Raw genomic sequence first — 18,431 nt, 5'->3', positions numbered from 1 at the left:
CTTGCAATGTGGCCCGCACCACGCTGTCATCACTGCACTCCGCTGTCAGTTTATGACATTGTCAGTTTATGACTGTTCAGTAAACCATTCGGCCTGCGATTTAGGCTGGATTTTAGATTTTGGCCCCTTCTCTGATTGAGTTCGACACCCCTACGAGTCTATGCCCACCGCAGGGTGCATGAGAGCTGAGGACGCAGCAGTGCAGTTGGGATTATCCCAGAGCACCTAGCACGTCACTCAGGCACAAAGTAGGAGCTCAACAAATGACCTTAATTCTTTCAACAGTACAACCTGGGGTGGGGGGAGGGGGAGCACCGGACCTGCTCTGGGTACTCCAATGGTAACTGCCTAATCCACTGGGTTCACATTCCTGCAACACAGACCTGGTGCAGTGTTATCACACCCGTTTTCCAGAGGAGCCCGCAAGGGCTCACACAGAGAGCTTACTAATGTGCAGTGAATGGATCTGAACCCGGCTGTGGGCTCCTTTGAGGCTCTGCCCGTACCTTTCTTTTTCTTTTTTCTTTTTTTAAAAAATATATTTTATTGATTTTTTACTGAGAGGAAGGGAGAGGGATAGAGAGCTAGAAACGTCAATGAGAGAGAAACATCGACCAGCTGCCTCTTGCACACGCCCCACTGGGGATGTGCCCGCAACCCAGGTACGTGCCCCTGACCGGAATCGAACCTGGGACCCTTCAGACCGCAGACCGACGCTCTATCGCTGAGCCAAACCGGTTTCGGCTGCCCGTACCTTTCTCCCAGCTCTCCAGGCGGGCATTATGCTCACTCCCACCACTTCGAGGGGAGCACACTGAGAAGGGGTGGCCAACTGACTGCAGAGCTGGCTTCTCCTGGCCACAAGTATCCTCCTCCCTTCGCTCTGAAGTCCGCCTCTGTGCTCAGCCTGCTTCTTTGTTTTCTATACTGTTTAGCATCTTGGAGGACATAGCTAGCTGGGTAGACTGCCCACAGGACCAGCTAATTCCTACAGGCAATAGACAGCTCCCCTGCCCAGGGGCAGGCCTTTTATATGCAAACCAGCCAATCCCAAATCCACAGCCCACCCACGCCCTCCTCAGCTGTTTCCCCACCCTGCCTAGTCTCTCCTGAGGAAACCCCGTAGAGACTCCGGCCTAGGCTTCACCTCCCGCTCCTTCTGCTCCTGCACAAACTCGGTGCTTCCCCACGGGGCCCTGTGTTACATGGGGCCGCCCGCCTCGGAAACGTAATTAATTCTTCTTTCAATGGCACTGGCCTCTCCGTGTCATCACTTAGCGCCATAAATTAAAATCAGATGCAACTGAGATACCCTCCCACCTCAAATGGAAAGGAGGGTCAGATCCAAGTCCTTGGGGTGGCTTTTGCTGCCCGGCTTGCTGCCCCTCAGGCCAGCGGGGACCTCAGGGAGGGAGGGGACTGGATCCTGGCCAAGAGTCTGGTGGAAGCCATCCCTCAGCACAGGTTAGCCTATGGGCCTCAGAAGGACTGTGTCCACACCCTGTGTCCAGCCACCCCCACAGACCAAGACAGAGACAGAGCAGACATGCCCCTTCCCCCCAGGAGGCTAAATGAAGGAGTGTGCAGTCCCAAGGAGAGGTCGACGTCATTAATGCAGCGAATTCACTGATTGTTCAACGTTCTGCACCAGCCCCGGGCTGAAGAGAGCTGGGCACAGTGGTTACAAGATAGTGCCAGCCTTACCCTCATAGGCTCACCGTCCATGATGGGAGAGACCCGTGTCCAGGGGGTGACCATCCCCCGTGTGGGCAGGGCTTGGGTGGGAGAGCTGAGAGGGAGCCGCCAGAGCCTGAGTCAGGAAGGGCGTCTTAGGGGAGGCAGGATTTGAACACGGGGCTGCCAGCGTCCAGAGCCAGAGCCTGAGTTCAAATATCTCATTAGCTCTGTGACCTTAGGTGGTCACTTAAACTCTCTGTACCTCAATGTCCTCATCACTGGAGAGAAGAGTTCCCACTTTATATGGTTACTGGGAGGTTTACACTAGTTGGCCTACCTTGGTGCCCTGCACAGAGTAAGTGCTTAATCAATGTTAACTGTTATTTTTATATTTATTTATTTATTTATTTATTTATTTATTTTTATTTTTTTATGGAAGAGAGGCTGGGCCTGGCAGGCTTCCTCTCTTTTTCTTTTTCTTTTCTTTTTTTTTAAAATATATTTTATTGATTTTTTACAGAGAGGAGGAGAGAGGGATAGAGAGCTAGAAATGTCGATGAGAGAAACATCTACCAGCTGCCTCTTGCACACCCCCCACCGGGAATGTGCCCGCAACCAACGTACATGCCCTTGACCGGAATCGAACCCGGGACCTTTCAGTCCGCAGACCGACGCTCTACCACTGAGCTAAACCGGTTTCGGCTTAACTGTTATTTTTAAACGTGTTCGTGCACTGGTGTGTGTGGGGGTGGGGGGGGTGTTCCTCGGCCTGCAGTCTGGGAGACCTCGGGGATGTCCACGCAGGGAGCGGGCATAGCTCACAGTCTGACATCCTTGGCGCTGCCACGAGGGAGGCAGGCCGCTGCATTGCCAGCCGCCAGCCCAGCTTCTGGCCGAGCAGCACTCCTGCTATGGGGCTCACTGACCACCAGGGGGCAGCTCCTGTGTTGAGCATCTGCTCCCTGGTGGTCAGTGCGCATCAGAGAGACAGGTCGTTCAGCTGTTTGGTCGATTTGCATATTATCCTTTTATTATATAGGACGGGGCTGCCTGACAAACTAGTGATGACTAGACACCCCCAAGGACAATTACTAATCTTTCACCGATTAAAACCACAGAAATACGTGATCCTAGGCCAATTCCAACTCCACCCACATGGAGATGTGTGGAGGCCATGGCACAGAGACTTCAGGGACCTGCGTGTGGCCACGAAGACTGAACTGAGGGGCCAGCCGGGCTGAGCCTAACCTCCAGATCGCGGGACTGGGAGTTGGGTCAGGACAGGCCCTTCCATGCACGGTGCGCAGCCTGGGCCAGAGCTCAGGCGCCGTCCCCACCTGTGGAATGTCGAGCTCGGCAAAGTGCTCGTAGCAGCCGTCTGAGTTCTCGCCGCTGGTCCAGTCGCCGTACACAAGGTCCTGCTGCTCCCAGAAGAGGGCTGACGTGACGTTGAAGTCTGTAAAGTGCTCGTGCTCCGAGATGTACACGTGCAGGTTCTGCGGGAGGAGAAGTGGGAGCTTAGGGTTCCTTGTTCAGAGCCTCTGAGGTGGACGGGTAAAGAGCAGATGAAGAACTGGGAGTGGTCAGCCCACTAATATGAATGACTTCATTGGGTGAAGAAAAAGGGGAGTCAGTGGAGCGAAGAGTAGCAACTTGTAGAATAAATTCTCTCTTTTCTCATACCCCACCACATCTGTCCCGGTCTGAGTCTGTGATGTCTATGAGCAAAAAAAAAAATGTAAAGAATGGCCAGCCTCACCCGGCTGGCACAGCTCAGTGGCTGAGCGCTGACCTATGAACCAGGAGGTCACGGTTCCATTCCCGGTCAGGGCACGTGCCCGGGTTGCGAGCTCAATCCCCAGTGTGGGGTGTGCAGAAGGCAGCCAATTGATTGATATTTCTTCCTCTCTCTCCCTCTCCCTTCCTCTCTGAAATCAATAAAAATATATTTTTAAAAAAGAGAGAATGGCCAGCCTAGCAATTAGAATTTGGGGTTAGAAAGGATCAAACCTCCTTGAATTACCTTCTCCTTTCTCAGCCTCTTATGGCCTTCCCAGTCAGAGCGCTGCAGGCTTGTGGATAAAGCATGGTCAAGATCTGCAGGAACATCAGCCACTACCGAGAACACAGGGACGCCACACCTCCATGACTCCCTCTCTTCTCAAGTCCCCGTGGCTGTCTTTGTCCAGAGCCTGGAAGGCCCACAGACCAAGAGCAGCTGAGCAGAGGTCACCCCGCTGACTACAATTCTGGGAAACTGAAAACGTCGATGTGAGAGAGACACATCAACTGGTTGCCTCCCGCATGGGCTCTGACCGGGGCCGGGGATCAAGCCTACAACTGAGGTACATGCCCTTGACCAGAATCGAACCCAGGACCCTTCAAACTGCAGGCTGACACTCTATCCACTGAGCCAAACCGGCTAGGGCTTCCTTTGCAACTTTTTTTTTTAACTGTCTAAACATTTTACATATGTCTCCTTTTTCCCCCAATTGACCACCTCCCCCCTTGCAACTTTTAAAGCCTGAACATATTGAAACAAAATACATTAAGGTACTCAGCTAAGATAGTTTTTAAACAATTGAGTGACTCATTGGATGTTCCTCTTCCCCAGAGATAGAACCCCCACAAAACCAAAAGAATTTACTTTTCCCGCCAAAACCGGTTTGGCTTGGACTGAAAGGTCCCAGGTTTGATTCTGGGCGAGGGCATGTACATTGGTTGTGGGCACATCCACAGTAGGGGGTGTTGCAGGAGGCAGCTAGTCGATGTTTCTCTCTCATTGACGTTTCTAGCTCTCTATCCCTCTCCCTTCCTCTCTGTAGAAAATCAATAAAACATATTTAAAAAAAAAAATTTACTTTTTCCTTGCTGGTGTCACTTAAGTGACAGGTTTATGGATAGACCCAGAGTTCCTTAGCTCTGGACCCATTCTCAGCCCTGAGAGTAACTAGGAGCCAGGTCACTGCCCATGCCACTCCCACACCCTCCCCACACGCTCATCTCCCTCGTCTGGCTTCCCAGCCGGCAGTTACCATTAAAGTGTCTTTGGGGAACAGGTTGCGGCTGGCGACGCGCGGGGCTCCTCCGGGGCCCACTTGGTCCTGAGGGGCCTGCCCTCGGCGGAACCAGCTGCTGATGGCCCAGATGATGAGGATCCTGAGGAGGGAAGCAGGGCAGCGATGAGTCCCAAGCCTTTTCCTTCCAACATGGGTCCACCTGACCTCCTCACTCGCACCTGCTGGGGCCTGACCTGGGGCTGGTGGGCACGGATGAGAAGGCAGCCACAGGGCCAGTGAGAGACAGGATGCCCTCAAAGGCCATGTCTGGGGAGAGACCCAGATGCCACTGTCTGCTAGTGGGAGGGCCTGGCACTGCCCTGGTCTCCACGCAGACCCCTCACCAAGTCCTCCAGAAGCTCCTGGGGACCAGAGGGCACAGGGGCTTGGACCCCTGAAACCTCAGACCTAAAAACACCTCATGTCCCAGTCCACTGGAATCCCAAAATGAGACAACCCAAAAAACCTGTGCTAGCCCAGTGCTTACAAGCACAGAACCTTAGAAAGCAACATAAGCAACATTCCAGAAACCTCACCTGAAAACTGGAGAGGCAGATAGTAAGTAATAAGTTAGTTCTGATTTTATTGGTGTTGTTAATCCTCAACAGAGGATATTTTTTTCCATTTCTTTTTAGAGAGAGTGGAAGGGAGGGATGAAGGAGGAGACAGAGAAAAATAGATATGAGAGAGACACATCGACTGGTTGCCTCCTGCATGTGCGGTCTGACACTCCTGCCAGGGCAGTCCTGATTTTGATTTTGATTTTTTAATATATTTTATTGATTTTTTACAGAGAAGAAGAGAGAGGGATAGGGAGTCAGAAACATTGATGAGAGATGAACATCAATCGGCTGCCTCTTGCACACCCCCTACTGGGGATGTGCCCGCAACCAAGGTACATGCCCTTGACCGGAATTGAACCCAGGACCCTTCAGTCCGCAGACCGACGTCTACCACTGAGCCAAACCGGTTTCGGCGCAGTCCTGATTTTTAGTAGCAATGGTCTAGGTCAGTGATCGGCAAACTCATTAGTCAACAGAGCCAAATATCAACAGTACTATTGAAATTTCTCTTGAGAACCAAATTTTTTAAACTTACAACTTCTACTAAGGTCACTTCTTCAAAATAGACTCACCCAGGCCATGGTATTTTGTGGAAGAGCCACACTCAAGGGGCCAAAGAGCTGCATGTGGCTTGCGAGCCACAATTTGCCAACCATGGATCTAGGTTATTCAGACCAACTCTCCTATTGGAAACAACTTGGAAAAGCTTGAACAAACAGCCCTAGCCAGTTTGGCTCAGTGGATAAAGCATCAGCCTTCAAACTGCAAGGTCCCAGGTTTGAATCTGGTCAAGGGCGCATGCTTGGGTTGTGGACTTGATCCCAAGTGGGGGACTTGCAGGAGGCAGCCAATCCATGATTCTCTCTCGTCATGGATATTTCTATCTCTGTCTCCCTCTTCCTTCCTCTCAATAAAAATGTATTTGAGAGAGTGAGAGAGAGAAACCAAGATAGTGTCATAGGTAAACACCTGAACTGCTGCCTCACACAACAACTTCAAAATAACTAAAAGACAAAATGGACATCATCCAGAACCATAGGAAGGCTGGCTGAGTGGAAATTCTACAACCAGAAGGAAAGAGAAAAGCACGCTGAGACTCAGAGAAGATGCAAAAGTAAAGGCAGAGGTACGGAGGCGTGCACGCAGAGAGAGCCGGCAATTGAGTACACAGCTGGCTTTTTCAATCCGGAGGGAGATACAGCTCCCGACTGCTCTGAACTCCAGTTCTGGGTGAGAATCTGGGGACCCAGACTCATACGGGGAGAAACTGGACTGTGGGGCAGCGGGCGGAGCTTGAGGGCGGCTTTCTCTCAGAGGTGCTTGCAACCATTACCAAGGGACACTGAGACCCCAGGGGCCTCTTAGGGCAGGGCTGACAAGGAAGCCATTGCTGTTAGCTCCGCCCTGAGACTCCGCCCCATCCAAGCTGTGCGCAGAGGCTTTTGCATATGAATGTCCTGGCCCTGTGCAATCTAAACTTACCTGTCAAACTGCAGCTGAGTCAGAGACCCAGAACATCTAAAAGAAGGCCCAAGGCCCCACAGCAGCTTGCATTGCTTCACAGCCTGGCCTCATCTGGGAACCTCCAAAACCCAAACAAAAAAGAGGAATATGCAGATCTCTCCATAGCTCCTGCTGGGTGGCCTCAGGCAGAGGCCAAGTTAGCACCTTCTTGGAGCCAGTGTACCCAGGGGTCAGAGTAGGACCATCCAGATTACAACTCCTCAGATCCATAAGGGACACACTCAGGAGGCACCAAAGCCCCATTGAAGCAAGTCTTGCCTCATAAGGGTGTCTCCAGCACAGAAGTTCTCCTATCTTAGATCCTCACAGACAATTGGCCTGGAGGTCAATTCCTCCCAGTGACACCAACAACAAACAAGGCTTAACTACAACAAGACTGTGCACACAGTCTACAAAGGGGTGCACCAAGAGTGTCACCTCAGGTAACTGGAGAGGCTAAGCCACTGGGCCCTATAGGACACCTAGCACACAAAGCCACTCTATCAACTTAGGGAAGCAGCCAAAATGCAGACACAGGTCACACATGAAAGAAATGGAGGAAGGCAAATGACTGGATATAGAGTTTAAAACCACGGTTATAAGGTATTTCAAGAATTTTCTAGAAAAGGCGGATAAATTTAGTGAGACCCTTGAGGATGTGAAAAAGGACCAACTAGAAATTAAGCACACACTGACTGAAATTAAAAATAATATACAGTGATCCAACAGCAGACTAGAAGATCGTAAGAATCAAGTCAAAAATTTGACTTGAAGCAAAAAACACCCAACTGGAAAAGCAAAAAGAAAAAAGAATCCCAAAATATGAAGATAGTGTAAGGAGCCTCTGGGACAACTTCAGTGTACCAACATCTGAATTATGGGGGTGCCAGAAGAAAGAGAGCAAGATACTGAAAACCTATTTGAAGAAATAATGACAGAAAAACTTCCCCAACCTGGTGAAAGAAATAGACTTACAAGTCTTGGAAGTGCACAGAACCCCAAACAAGAGGAATCCAAAGAGGACCACACCAAGACACATCATAATTAAAGTGCCAAGGGCAAAAGTCAAAGAGAGAATATTAAAAGCAGCAAGAGAAAAACAGTTAGTTACCTACAAGGGAGCACCCATAGGATTGTCAGCTGATTTCTCAACAGAAACTATGCAGGCCAGATGGGAGTGGCAAGAAATATTCAAAGTGATGAATAGCAAGAACCTACAACTAAGATTACTTTACCCAGCAAAGCTATCATTCAGAATTGAAGATCAGATAAAGAGTTTCACAGATAAGAAAAAGCTAAAGGAGTTCACCACCACCAAACCAGTATTATATGAAATGCTGAAAGGTATTCTTTAAGAAGAGAAAGAAGAAAAAAGTAAAGATAAAAATAATGAACAAGAGCTGAAACTGGTTTGGCTCAGTGGATAGAGCATCAGCCTGCGGACTGAGGGGTCCCAGGTTAGATTCCGTTCAAGGGCATGTGCCTTGGTTGTGGGCACATCCCCAGTGGGAGGTGTGCAGGAGGCAGGTGATGGATGTTTCTCTCTCACCGATGTTTCTGACACTCTCTCTCTCTCCCTTCCTCTTTGTAAAAAAAATTCAATAAAATATATATTTTTTAAAATTATGAACAATAAATTCATATCAATCGACAAGTGAATTTAAAAATTAAGTGAATAAAAAATCTGATGAACAGAATGAATTGGTGAATATAAGAGAATCAGGGGCATAGAAAGGTAGTGGACTGACAATTCTTGGGGGAAAAGAGGTATGGGGAGTGTGGGAAGAGACTGGACAAAAATCATACACCTATGGATGAGGACAGTGGGAGGAGTAAGGGCAGAGGGTGGGATGGGAACCGGGTAGAGGGGAGCTACAGGGGGGGGAAAGAGGAATTATTATTATTATAATAATCTGAATAAAGATTTATTGAAATGGGGGGTAAAAAAAGGATGACTGCACAGCCCTAGCTGGTTTGGATAGAGCACTGGCGTGCAGACTAAAGAGTCCCAGGATTGATTCTGGTCAGGGCATGTGTATGAGGCAACCAATTGATGTGTCTCTCTCACATTGATATTTCTTTTTTTTTTTTTTCATTTCCAAGGAACTTTATTGGTAAAACAGGTCACAGCACTCAGCCTCGGCTGGTTCTATCAATACAAGCTACAAATGCTTGCCTGGCAGCTAAGGGGCGCTCTGCAGTAGCATGTTTGACAATTGAGTAAAAACCCATATAAAACAAATAGTCAAATAGTTTCCATAGGAACACGTAAGTGTGACCCCGTCGCCTAAGCCTTCCACCTTGTTCCATCTCACATTGATTTTTAAAAAAATATATTTTATTGATTTTTTACAGAGAGGAAGGGAGAGAGATAGAGAGCTAGAAACGTCGATGAGAGAGAAACATCGACCAGTTGCCTCTTGCACACCCCCTACCGGGGATGTGCCTGCAACCAAGGTACATGCCCTTGACCGGAATCGAACCCGGGACCCTTCAGTGCTCTACCACTGAGCCAAACCGGTTTCGGCTGATATTTCTTTTGTCTCTCTCTTTTTCTCTCCCCCTTTCTCTAAAAATCAATGGGAAATATCCTCAGGTAAGCATCAATATGAATCAGTGTGTGAAAGGATTATGTCAATACAGTAATGATGATGACAGTTATCTTAGGTGACTTTTACTTTTTTCTTTATGCTTTTCTTTTTGAATTTTTTTTCTGATGTGCTAGGGTACTTTTCCCAGCCTTACGAAGGGTTAAGCATTCTGGAGAAAGGGGCTGCACATAGATGATTAAGAAGGAGTCCAGCCGAAGCCAGTTTGGCTCAGTGGTAGAGCGTCGGTCTTCGGACTGAAAGGTCCCAGGTTCGATTCCGGTCAAGGGCATGTACATTGGTTGCGGGCACATCCCCGGTAGGGGGTGTGCAAGAGGCAGCTGGCCGATGTTTCTCTCTCATGTTTCTAGCTCTCTATCCCTCTCTCTTCCTCTCTGTTAAAAATCAATAAAATATATTTTTTTAAAAAGAAAAAAAAAAAAGAGTCCAAAGACGAAAGATAATTTTGAAAGGCATTGGGGGTCAGAGGAACTTCAGCTAAAGGGAGCTAAAGACTCTACCTTGTCTAAGGACTCTATGGTATTTATTAAACACAATTTGTTCCAAGGTAAGGTGGAAATATACACTTCAATGGGTAAGGTTTCAAAGGGTAGAATACAGAAACATCATCAGTCTGGGGAATAGCCTACAGCTGTTCAGGTGTTTGGCCAACAGGAGGCAATAAAATGCCCTGAGCGGTCTGACAGCAAACTATTATCCTATTCAGGTCTGGGGGAAGTGCCGTTTAGCTGTTTCCAACAGGTAGACTACATTTGACTCAACCCTGCTGAGCTCCCCAAGCTGCACCAACCTTTTGGAGAAACTCTTGTAATTATTACATTCTGGAATTGGTTCCCAGCACTAATGAACAAAATAAAAGCCTCAAAACAAAAGTACACCAGTTTGATAAGTTGTTTCCCAATATCATCTTCCCCTTCTTCCTTAGTAAGCAAACTAAATTTTAGCAGGACCCCTTGGCCACCCAGAAAAGAGACAATACCAGCTGGGTAAAGATACAAGGTAAAATTCTGGTCAATAAAATGAAAAAGCAATGTGTTATGTTGAGTTTTTGGAAAGTGTTCTTAATGAGAAGGAACATCCCTCCTTGATTTCATTCCCCCCCTTCCGCCCCCGGACTATGGATGTGGTGACTGGATCTTCAGCAGCTGTCTTAGGCCCTGAGGAATAGGGGCAAAACCTAGCAACAGTGGATCAAAAAATGGAGGAGTCTGGGTCGCAGCAGACTGCAAAATTCTGGTCTGCTTAGTCCACACTAGTATGCGAGCGAGAAATAAATATCTATTGTATTAATTCAGGTCTCTCAGATATAGCAGCTGTGTAATTATTAACTGAGACAAGTACTTATTAATTACAGGTATAAAAACCTATATAGCAACCTAGTTGGTGTGGCTCAGTGGTTAAGCATCAACTTATGAGCACCTAATGAGCAGGAGTTGCAGTTCCATTCCTGGTTGGGGCATGTGCCCAGGCTGTGGGCTCCATCCCCAGTAGTGGGTGTGCAGGAGGCAGCCGATCAAATATTTTCTCTCATCACTGATGTTTCTATCTCTCTCTCCCTTCCTCTCTGAAATCAATTTAAAAAAAATATTTTTTTAAAAAGAAAAAGCTACATAGCAGAGGGGTTACATGCTCAGCCTCTAAGCTTCAGTACCTGGATCTGAAGTCCAGCTCTGCCACTTACTATGTGACCTCGAACAAGATTCTTCACCTCTCTAGGCCTCTGCTTCCTCCACTATTAAAATGGGGCTAACACCGCCTACCTTGTAGAGTTGTTTATAAGCATTAAATACACTGATACATACATATGCAATGACATGGATGAAGCCAGGTACATACTCAGTAAGTACAAGTGTTAGCTATTATTGTTATTATTTTCCTCATAGAAAAAAGTCATACAATAAACTTTGGAATGGAAAAACACTACAAGGGAATTGTGATGTGGGTAGGGTGCCTCCCTGCTGAGCCCCAAACCACACCAAAGGGCAGGATCAGGCACGAGAACATTTCTCTGCTTGTAGAAGCCAATGGAGCCCTGGGGCCTGGGGTCTCAGGAGCCATGGCCCATCTGAGCCATGTGCTGCCTCCCCAAGAAGCCCCAGATGCACATGGCTGGGGAAGGCAAGGTCTAGCACCGACAATCTCCGGGGACCCCTCTGCCCCTGAGAGGCTGCCATTGAGTGCATACGCCCAGGAGAATGTGGAGCAGGGACGCCCACTGGCTTAATGTGTGGCCTGTGGGGGGAGTCCCAGCCCCCCTGGTCTTCTGGGTCCTCTGTAAATGAGGGAGACCAGACCAGACCTTCCTAGGATTCCAGATCCCCTGCGTCCTGAGGAACATAAGAACATGTGTGTACTCGTGCACCCACAGTTTTGGGGCCCGCTCAGAGGCCTTGTGGACATTGCCCTCCACCCCAGCATCCCAGGCCACGAAGCCCCCCAGAGCATCCCAGGCCCACAGGGACCACCTTTCAGAGTAAGCAAATAAAAGAGCCTTTAAATCTCTCCCACCCTAAAGAGATATTCCTTCCACAGGCTCAGAAAAAAACTTATTTATGAAAAGACATACAGTGAGAACTCTCCTTCCCACCCCATTCATTTATCCACCCAGCTCCCATCTCCAGGTAGGCACTGGTGTCATTTGAGGATGTGCTAAGAACCATGGAGACTACCCTCAAAAGAGGCCATTTCAATGCAATGTGCTGGAAGCTTCAGGGAGCCACAGCCCCCTTAAAACAAAGCCTGATTCCATTTTAGAACTCCAGGAGAGACTCTGAACTGATGTTCGAGGCTGCCTGGTTCTAAGAAAGGAAATTAGCCTGCACTGTGGCTGGATGAAAAATGCCTATCTTAAAGGAAGTTCCTTTATGTGCCGATGTGGAAAGATTTCTAAGATACATTGCTAATGAAAAAAATCAAGGTGCAGAACTGTACAAAATAGGCTGCCTCATGTACAAATGAAGGGAAAGATAAAAATAAGCTCTATTCATAGCTGCTTAAAAGAAACTGATACATAAGAAAATGCCAAGTCCTTTTGGAGGAGAGGAACAGGGAAGAGGAGGGACAGGGCTCCACAGTTGGAGAAGCCTGGGGTACAGGTCAGGAAAGACGGGTGAGTGTCCTGGCAGCGGAGTGCAGAGTTTCTCTCCTGAACAGCTTCTCTGTCCTGTGTGCACGCTCAGAGGCAGCAGGTCTGCCCCCACCAGCAGGTGATCTGTGACTGACTGAGGCTTGTGGACTACCTTTCAACTGTTTCTCTTTGTTTTTTTTGTTTGTTTGCTTTAATATATTTTATTGATTTTTTACAGAGAAGAAGAGAGAGGGATAGTTAGAAACACTGATGAGAGAGAATCATCGATCAGTTGCTTCCTGCACACCCCCTACTGGGGATGTGCCCGCAACCAAGGTACATGCCCTTGACTGGAATTGAACCTGGGACCTTTCAGTCCCCAAGCCGAAGCTCTATCCACTGAGCCAAACTGGTTTTGGCTCAACTGTTTCTCTTTGTGTCCTAAGGTTTTATAAACAGTAAACAAAAGCAATCATGCCCAACTTTGAGGATGTGCCAGCTCCTATGCCCCCAGCTGACATGGGTGTTCATGGAATTCTTTTCTTTTTCAGACATTTTTGTTGATTTTTAGAGAGAAGGGGGGGGGGGACATCAATGTGAGAGCGGAACATAGGTCAAAGCAGAACATCAATCTGCTGCCTCCTGCATGACCCCTACCCTACCAAGGATGGAGCGCCCAAGCCGGGCATGAGCCCTGACCCGGAATCAGACCAGGAACCCTGCAGTGCACAGGATGATGCCCGATGGAGCCCCACAGCGAGGGATCTCTCGGGATTCTCTTGATGACCTGTGAGCCGTCAGGAGTCCTCTCTGAGGTAGAAACTTAGGCATCAGAGGGGCGACCACCTGACCAGGTCACACAGCTCAGAGGTTGGGATGGGGGCGCTGAGATGCATGAGCAGGCCTGGGCTCTTAGACACAGTCTATGCTACCTGCCCTCCTCCCCAAATTTCAGTAGCTGATCCCCTACTTTGGACAAGCAGGCTGCTCCCAATTCTTCTCTATTTTGAACAACTCTGTCTGTGAGAATCCTTCCATAATCTCATTTAAGGCCAATTGCAGGTATGCGTTAATAGGATGACCACCAATATATTACACTCCTTTACTACCTTTTCCTTTATACTCTTCGGTATTGTTCGAATTGTTTAATTCTGTACAATAAGCACGTATTAGTTACAGTTTTTTTTCTTTGGGAGACGGGGGGAGATGACATGGAAGTGATGAGATGCTGCTCCCCCTGAACCACTATTCCATTCTTCCTCAGAAACAGAACTCAGTTTCCCAAAACAAAGACCATCCCTTGCATCCGGTCATGGCCAGGTGGGAATGACTGCTTTAAATAATTACATCCTGTGGCCCCTCCCTTATAGCCAATAAGGGGGAGAACTGGCTGCCTGACGGTGTGGCCTCGTTTCTTGACCATTTTGCTAAAATACCTCACCACCCGAAACCGGTTTGGCTCAGTGGATAAAGCGTCGGCCTGTGGACTGAAAGGTCCCAGGTTCGATTCCGGTCAAGGACAGGTACCTTGGTTGTGGGCACATCCCCAGTTGGGGATGTGCAGGAGGCAGCTGATCGATGACTCTCTCTCATCGATGTTTCTAACTCTCTATCCCTCTCCCTTCCTCTCTGTAAAAAAAATCAATAAAATATATATTTTTAAAAAATAAAATACCTCTCCAGAAAAAGAAATGTCCATTCTGCAGATCCACCCAATATCTCTCCAGGCCTCAGAGGCGGGGCTTGGAGAAGGCATATGAATCCACATGTAAATGGATCACCAGCAACCAGTCGCAAAAAAATGGATCGTATGACTCCACTTAAATGAGGTCCTAAGAGCAGTCAAATTCAGAGACGGAAAGGAGAAAGGTGGATGCCAAGGGAAATGAGGATTAGTGTTTAAGGGGGACAGAGTTTCAGTTTGGGAAGAGGAAAAAGTGGTGGAGGTGAATGGTAGTGATGGTTGAACAACAATGTCAAGGTAGTTAATGCCACTGAATGTTACATTTAGAAATAGCTAAAGTGGTAAGTTACATGTAATGTGTATGTTGTGTCTGAATTGCATCGTCAAATCATAACCCTCAGTACCTCAGCGACTGTATTTGCAGATAGGGCTAAGAGAGGCCATAGGGTGAGCCCTAAACCAATAGGACTGGTGTCCTTATAAGAAGAGATTTAAAAAAGAATAAGAAAAACAGAAATGCAAAAAAGCAGAGGAGATGAGGACACAGGCACCCACGGAGGAAGGACCACGTGAAGGTACCCCAAGGCAGGCATCTACAAGCCAAGAAGAGGCGCCTCAGGAGACACCAGACATGCCCTTGATCTCGGACTTCTGGCCTCGAGTTGTGAGAAATTAATTTCTGTCGTGTAAGTCACCCTATTAGTGCTATTTGTTAGAGCAGCCCTAGAATATTAAAATGTGGTATATTTTACCACATTAAACAAATTCTATCATTAAGAAAAAAAATACAGCTCCCACCAATATAGAAAATATACAAGGTAGGCAGTGTCATCCTTAAGGATTCTTTCCTTTCATTTGCACTATTTTCCATGAACAAAAGCACACCATGGCCGGCCGGTGCAGCTCAGTGCTTGAGCATCGACCCGTGTACCAGGAGGCAGCTGGCTCGATTGCTGGGTTCCGGGCTTGATCCCGATCAGAGGCATGCAGCGGGCAGCCAATGGATATTGATGTTTCTCTCTCATCGATGTTTCAATCTCCCTCTCCCTTCCTCCTTCTATCTAAAAACAATAAAAACATACTAACAGATAAAAAGGCAAACTGGCAGGTGCTTACCTGAACAGGACGCCTTTGAGGACCTGCCAGGCGTTGGCTGCTGGCTGGGGTGGGTTCTGGGGCTGGGTCTCCGTTGGCGGGTCCCCCCCGATGCTGCCATTGCTGGTCACCTGCAGGAGACGGAGACCAGGATAAGGAGGGAGAAAGCAACCTGGCACGGGGATGAGCACAGAGGGGGCACCTGGTCCAGGGGTCAGGGAGAGCTTCCTGGAAGAGGGGACATCAGCGCCGAGATCTAAAATACAACAAGTGGCCGAGACCAGTTTGGCTCAATGGATAGAGCGTCGGCTTGGGGACTGAAGGGTCCCGGGTTCGATTCCGGGCAAGGGCATGTACCTTGGTTGCGGGCATATCCCCAGTAGGGGGTGTGCAAGAGGCAGCTGATCGATGATTCTCTCTCATCGATGTTTCTAACTCTCTATCTCTCTCCCTTCCTCTCTGTTCAAAAATCAATAAAAAATATTTTTAAAAAAAATAAAAATAAAAAAATAAAATAAAATACAACAAGTGGCCAGTGCAGAGGAGACAATGAGGGAAGCAGCAGGTACAGAAGCAAAGGTGGTGAGAGACACAGTCTGACTCTGAGGACTGTCCACTGCTCCCTGGGGCCGGGGCAGGTATGGGTTAACAGGACAACCACCGATGTTACACTTCATATTGTGTAAGGTGACTGTGAGAACAATGCAGAAGGGGTCACAGGGTCGATGCACGGCATGGGTTTATCTGAATAGTTCCTGAGGTCTCCCCCTGTGGCTGGCCCTGTACAGGGCCCATCCCTTCAGGAGCTCCTGAAACAGCAGGAGAGACAGAGAAAAACACAACCAGAGCATGAAGGTGAGTGCAACCAACAGTGCACACCACCCTGCGGGCCGGAACCTCGAGCACCTCCATGCGGGCGAACGGAGGCCTGGGGAGGCTAAGCCACTGGTCTGTCCCAGGAAGGACAGCAGCAGGATGAGGGAGGGTAGGCAGGCCAGCGAGTCAGGCAGGGCTTCCCACAGGAACCTTCCCTCGGAAAGAGGAGCTCAGAAGCAGACCCTTTCATGTCAGGTTTGGAAAGGCCCAAGATGGAGACACTTCCCAGTCCTGTCCTGGAACCTGCCACCTTCCCAGTCCTGCCTCTTCGTTCCTCCGAGCTCCGTCCCCTCACCCCTCAAGAGGCAGGCCCAGGACTGCCATGGTCACCATCAGGCGGAAGCATCACCCAGCCCCGGGCCGGCAGAGCAGGGGCTCAATAAATCCCTGTGGAGCCGGGACTGGTTTGGCTCAGTGGATAGAGCGTCGACCTGAGGACTGAAAGGTCCCGGGTTCGATTCCAGGCAAGGGCATGTACCTTGGTTGCGGGCACATCCCCAGTGGGGGGTGTGCAAGAGGCAGCTGATTGATGTTTCTAACTCTCTATCCCTCTCTCTTCCTCTCTGTGAAAAATCAATAAAATATATTTAAATAAATAAATAAATAAATAAATCCCTGTGGAATCAACAAATGCTCCCTGCAGGGCTTGCCCCCAGCACCCAGGCCACCCAAATCCACCCCCTCCGGGGCCCCCCAATGCCCAGCCCCCCGTCCTTCCCGCCCTCCACACACAGCCCCAAGCCCACTCCTCTGCAATGTCGTCTTCTCTCAGCCTCGAAAGCCCTGGAGAGCAGGGACAGAGGCCCCTGGCAGATGGGCCGCCCGGGAGCTGAGGCCAGTGTTTGCTGAAGGCGCCGTTTGTCACTCCCTGTCACTTCACCAGCAAGTGCTTTTCCCCGTCGTCTCCCGAAGTGCAGACAGTACCGAGGTGAGAGGCGGTCCGACAGACGCAGGCTGCAGGCCTTATCCCGTCATTCCCGGCGGTGAGATCTTACACATCCCTTCCCTTCTCTGACCCTTCCCATCTCTGACCCAAGGGCCAGATTGTGAAAATGCAGGTGTATTCTGTTCGGAAAAGACTTCCTTCCTGTGTTGGAAAAGATTTCCTGAGCGCTCACTGTGTGCCAGGCCCTGTGCTGGGTGGAGGGCCCGGTGGTGGCCACACAGTTCTGGCCCTGCTCTCCCAGAGCTCAGGGTCTGGAGGGAAGCACACCTACAGAACAGTGAACGGGATAATTAAAAACAGTAAACAGCCAAAACCGGTTTGGCTCAGTGGATAGAGCGTCGGTCTGCCGACTGAAAGGTCCCAGGTTCAATTCCGGTCAAGGGCATGTACGTTGGTTGCGGGCACATCCCCGGTAGGGATGTACAGGAGGCAGCTGGTCGATGTTTCTCGCTATCCCTCTCCCTTCCTCTCTGTAAAAAATCAATAAAATATTTTTTAAAAAATGGTAAACAGGAAAAGTGCCCTGGAGGAAATAAGCAGAAGAAGAAACCCTTAGACTAGGGGTCAGGGGGGCCTCCCCAGGAGAGGTCTCTGACATTTGGGTGAAGGTGTGCTGGACAGAGGGAGAGGTTCGGGGAAGGGGTTGGCCAGGAGACAGGGAGTTAGACAGGCACCGCCCTCATTCAGGAGCACGGGGGGACCAGGAAGGGCTCCTAGCGGGTCTGAGCTGATTCTGGGTCAAGAAAAGAAGCTGAGGCCAGGCCAGGATGTGACCCCGCATATGGCTGGCGCCCAGGCCTGTTCTCCAATCCGCAATAGTGGGCAAGCTGGCTGGACATCTTCCCGTGGAAATGCAAATGAAAACCGCAGTGAGACGTCCAGCATCAAACAGAGGGCCAGCCACCAGCAGGTGAGGGTGTGGTTTCACTGCTGGTGCGAAAATGACGCTGCTGCTTGGAAAAACAAGGCAATGCTTAAAAAGGGAAATATGTACCTGCCAAGCAAACCAGCGACCCCGCTCCTGGGTCCTACCCAAGAGAAATGAGAACGTACGCCCACGAGAAAGCTTATAGGCAAATGTCCACAGCAGCATTATTCACAATAGCTAGAAATTACCCAAACGCCCTTCCATGAATGAAGAAACGCGTGTATTTGTACATGGAATAATACTCAGCAACAAAAAGGAATGCTGTAGGGCAGAGAGTGACTGGGAAAGGAACATGTTCTGAGGGGACAGGGTTCTCAGACTGGACTGTGGTGATGCTTGTACCTCACAACTGCACAAATGTCCTAAAAGCCACCGAAGTCTATACTGACCGCAGGTGAACGGTACGGTATCTAAATTACACCTC

The 18,431-nt window shown here is 49.1% G+C and overlaps 1 protein-coding gene across 1 annotated transcript in view; it reads right to left on the bottom strand.

Annotated features, from left to right (window-relative positions):
• CLPTM1 (CLPTM1 regulator of GABA type A receptor forward trafficking) overlaps positions 1–18,431 on the bottom strand; it is a 37,523-nt gene that overhangs the window by 15,631 nt on the left and 3,461 nt on the right. The window contains exons 2-4 of the mRNA XM_084860759.1: positions 15,279–15,388; positions 4,713–4,836; positions 3,015–3,173 (exon numbers count right to left, since the gene is read on the bottom strand). Coding sequence (XP_084716885.1) covers positions 3,015–3,173; positions 4,713–4,836; positions 15,279–15,388 — 393 coding nt within the window. The remainder of the gene's footprint in view (positions 1–3,014; positions 3,174–4,712; positions 4,837–15,278; positions 15,389–18,431) is intronic.

Source organism: Pipistrellus hanaki, assembly GCF_964339955.1.
Source record: "Pipistrellus hanaki genome assembly, chromosome: 15".
Classification (NCBI taxonomy): domain Eukaryota; kingdom Metazoa; phylum Chordata; class Mammalia; order Chiroptera; family Vespertilionidae; genus Pipistrellus; species Pipistrellus hanaki.
This window is presented reverse-complemented; position numbering and strand designations above follow the sequence as displayed.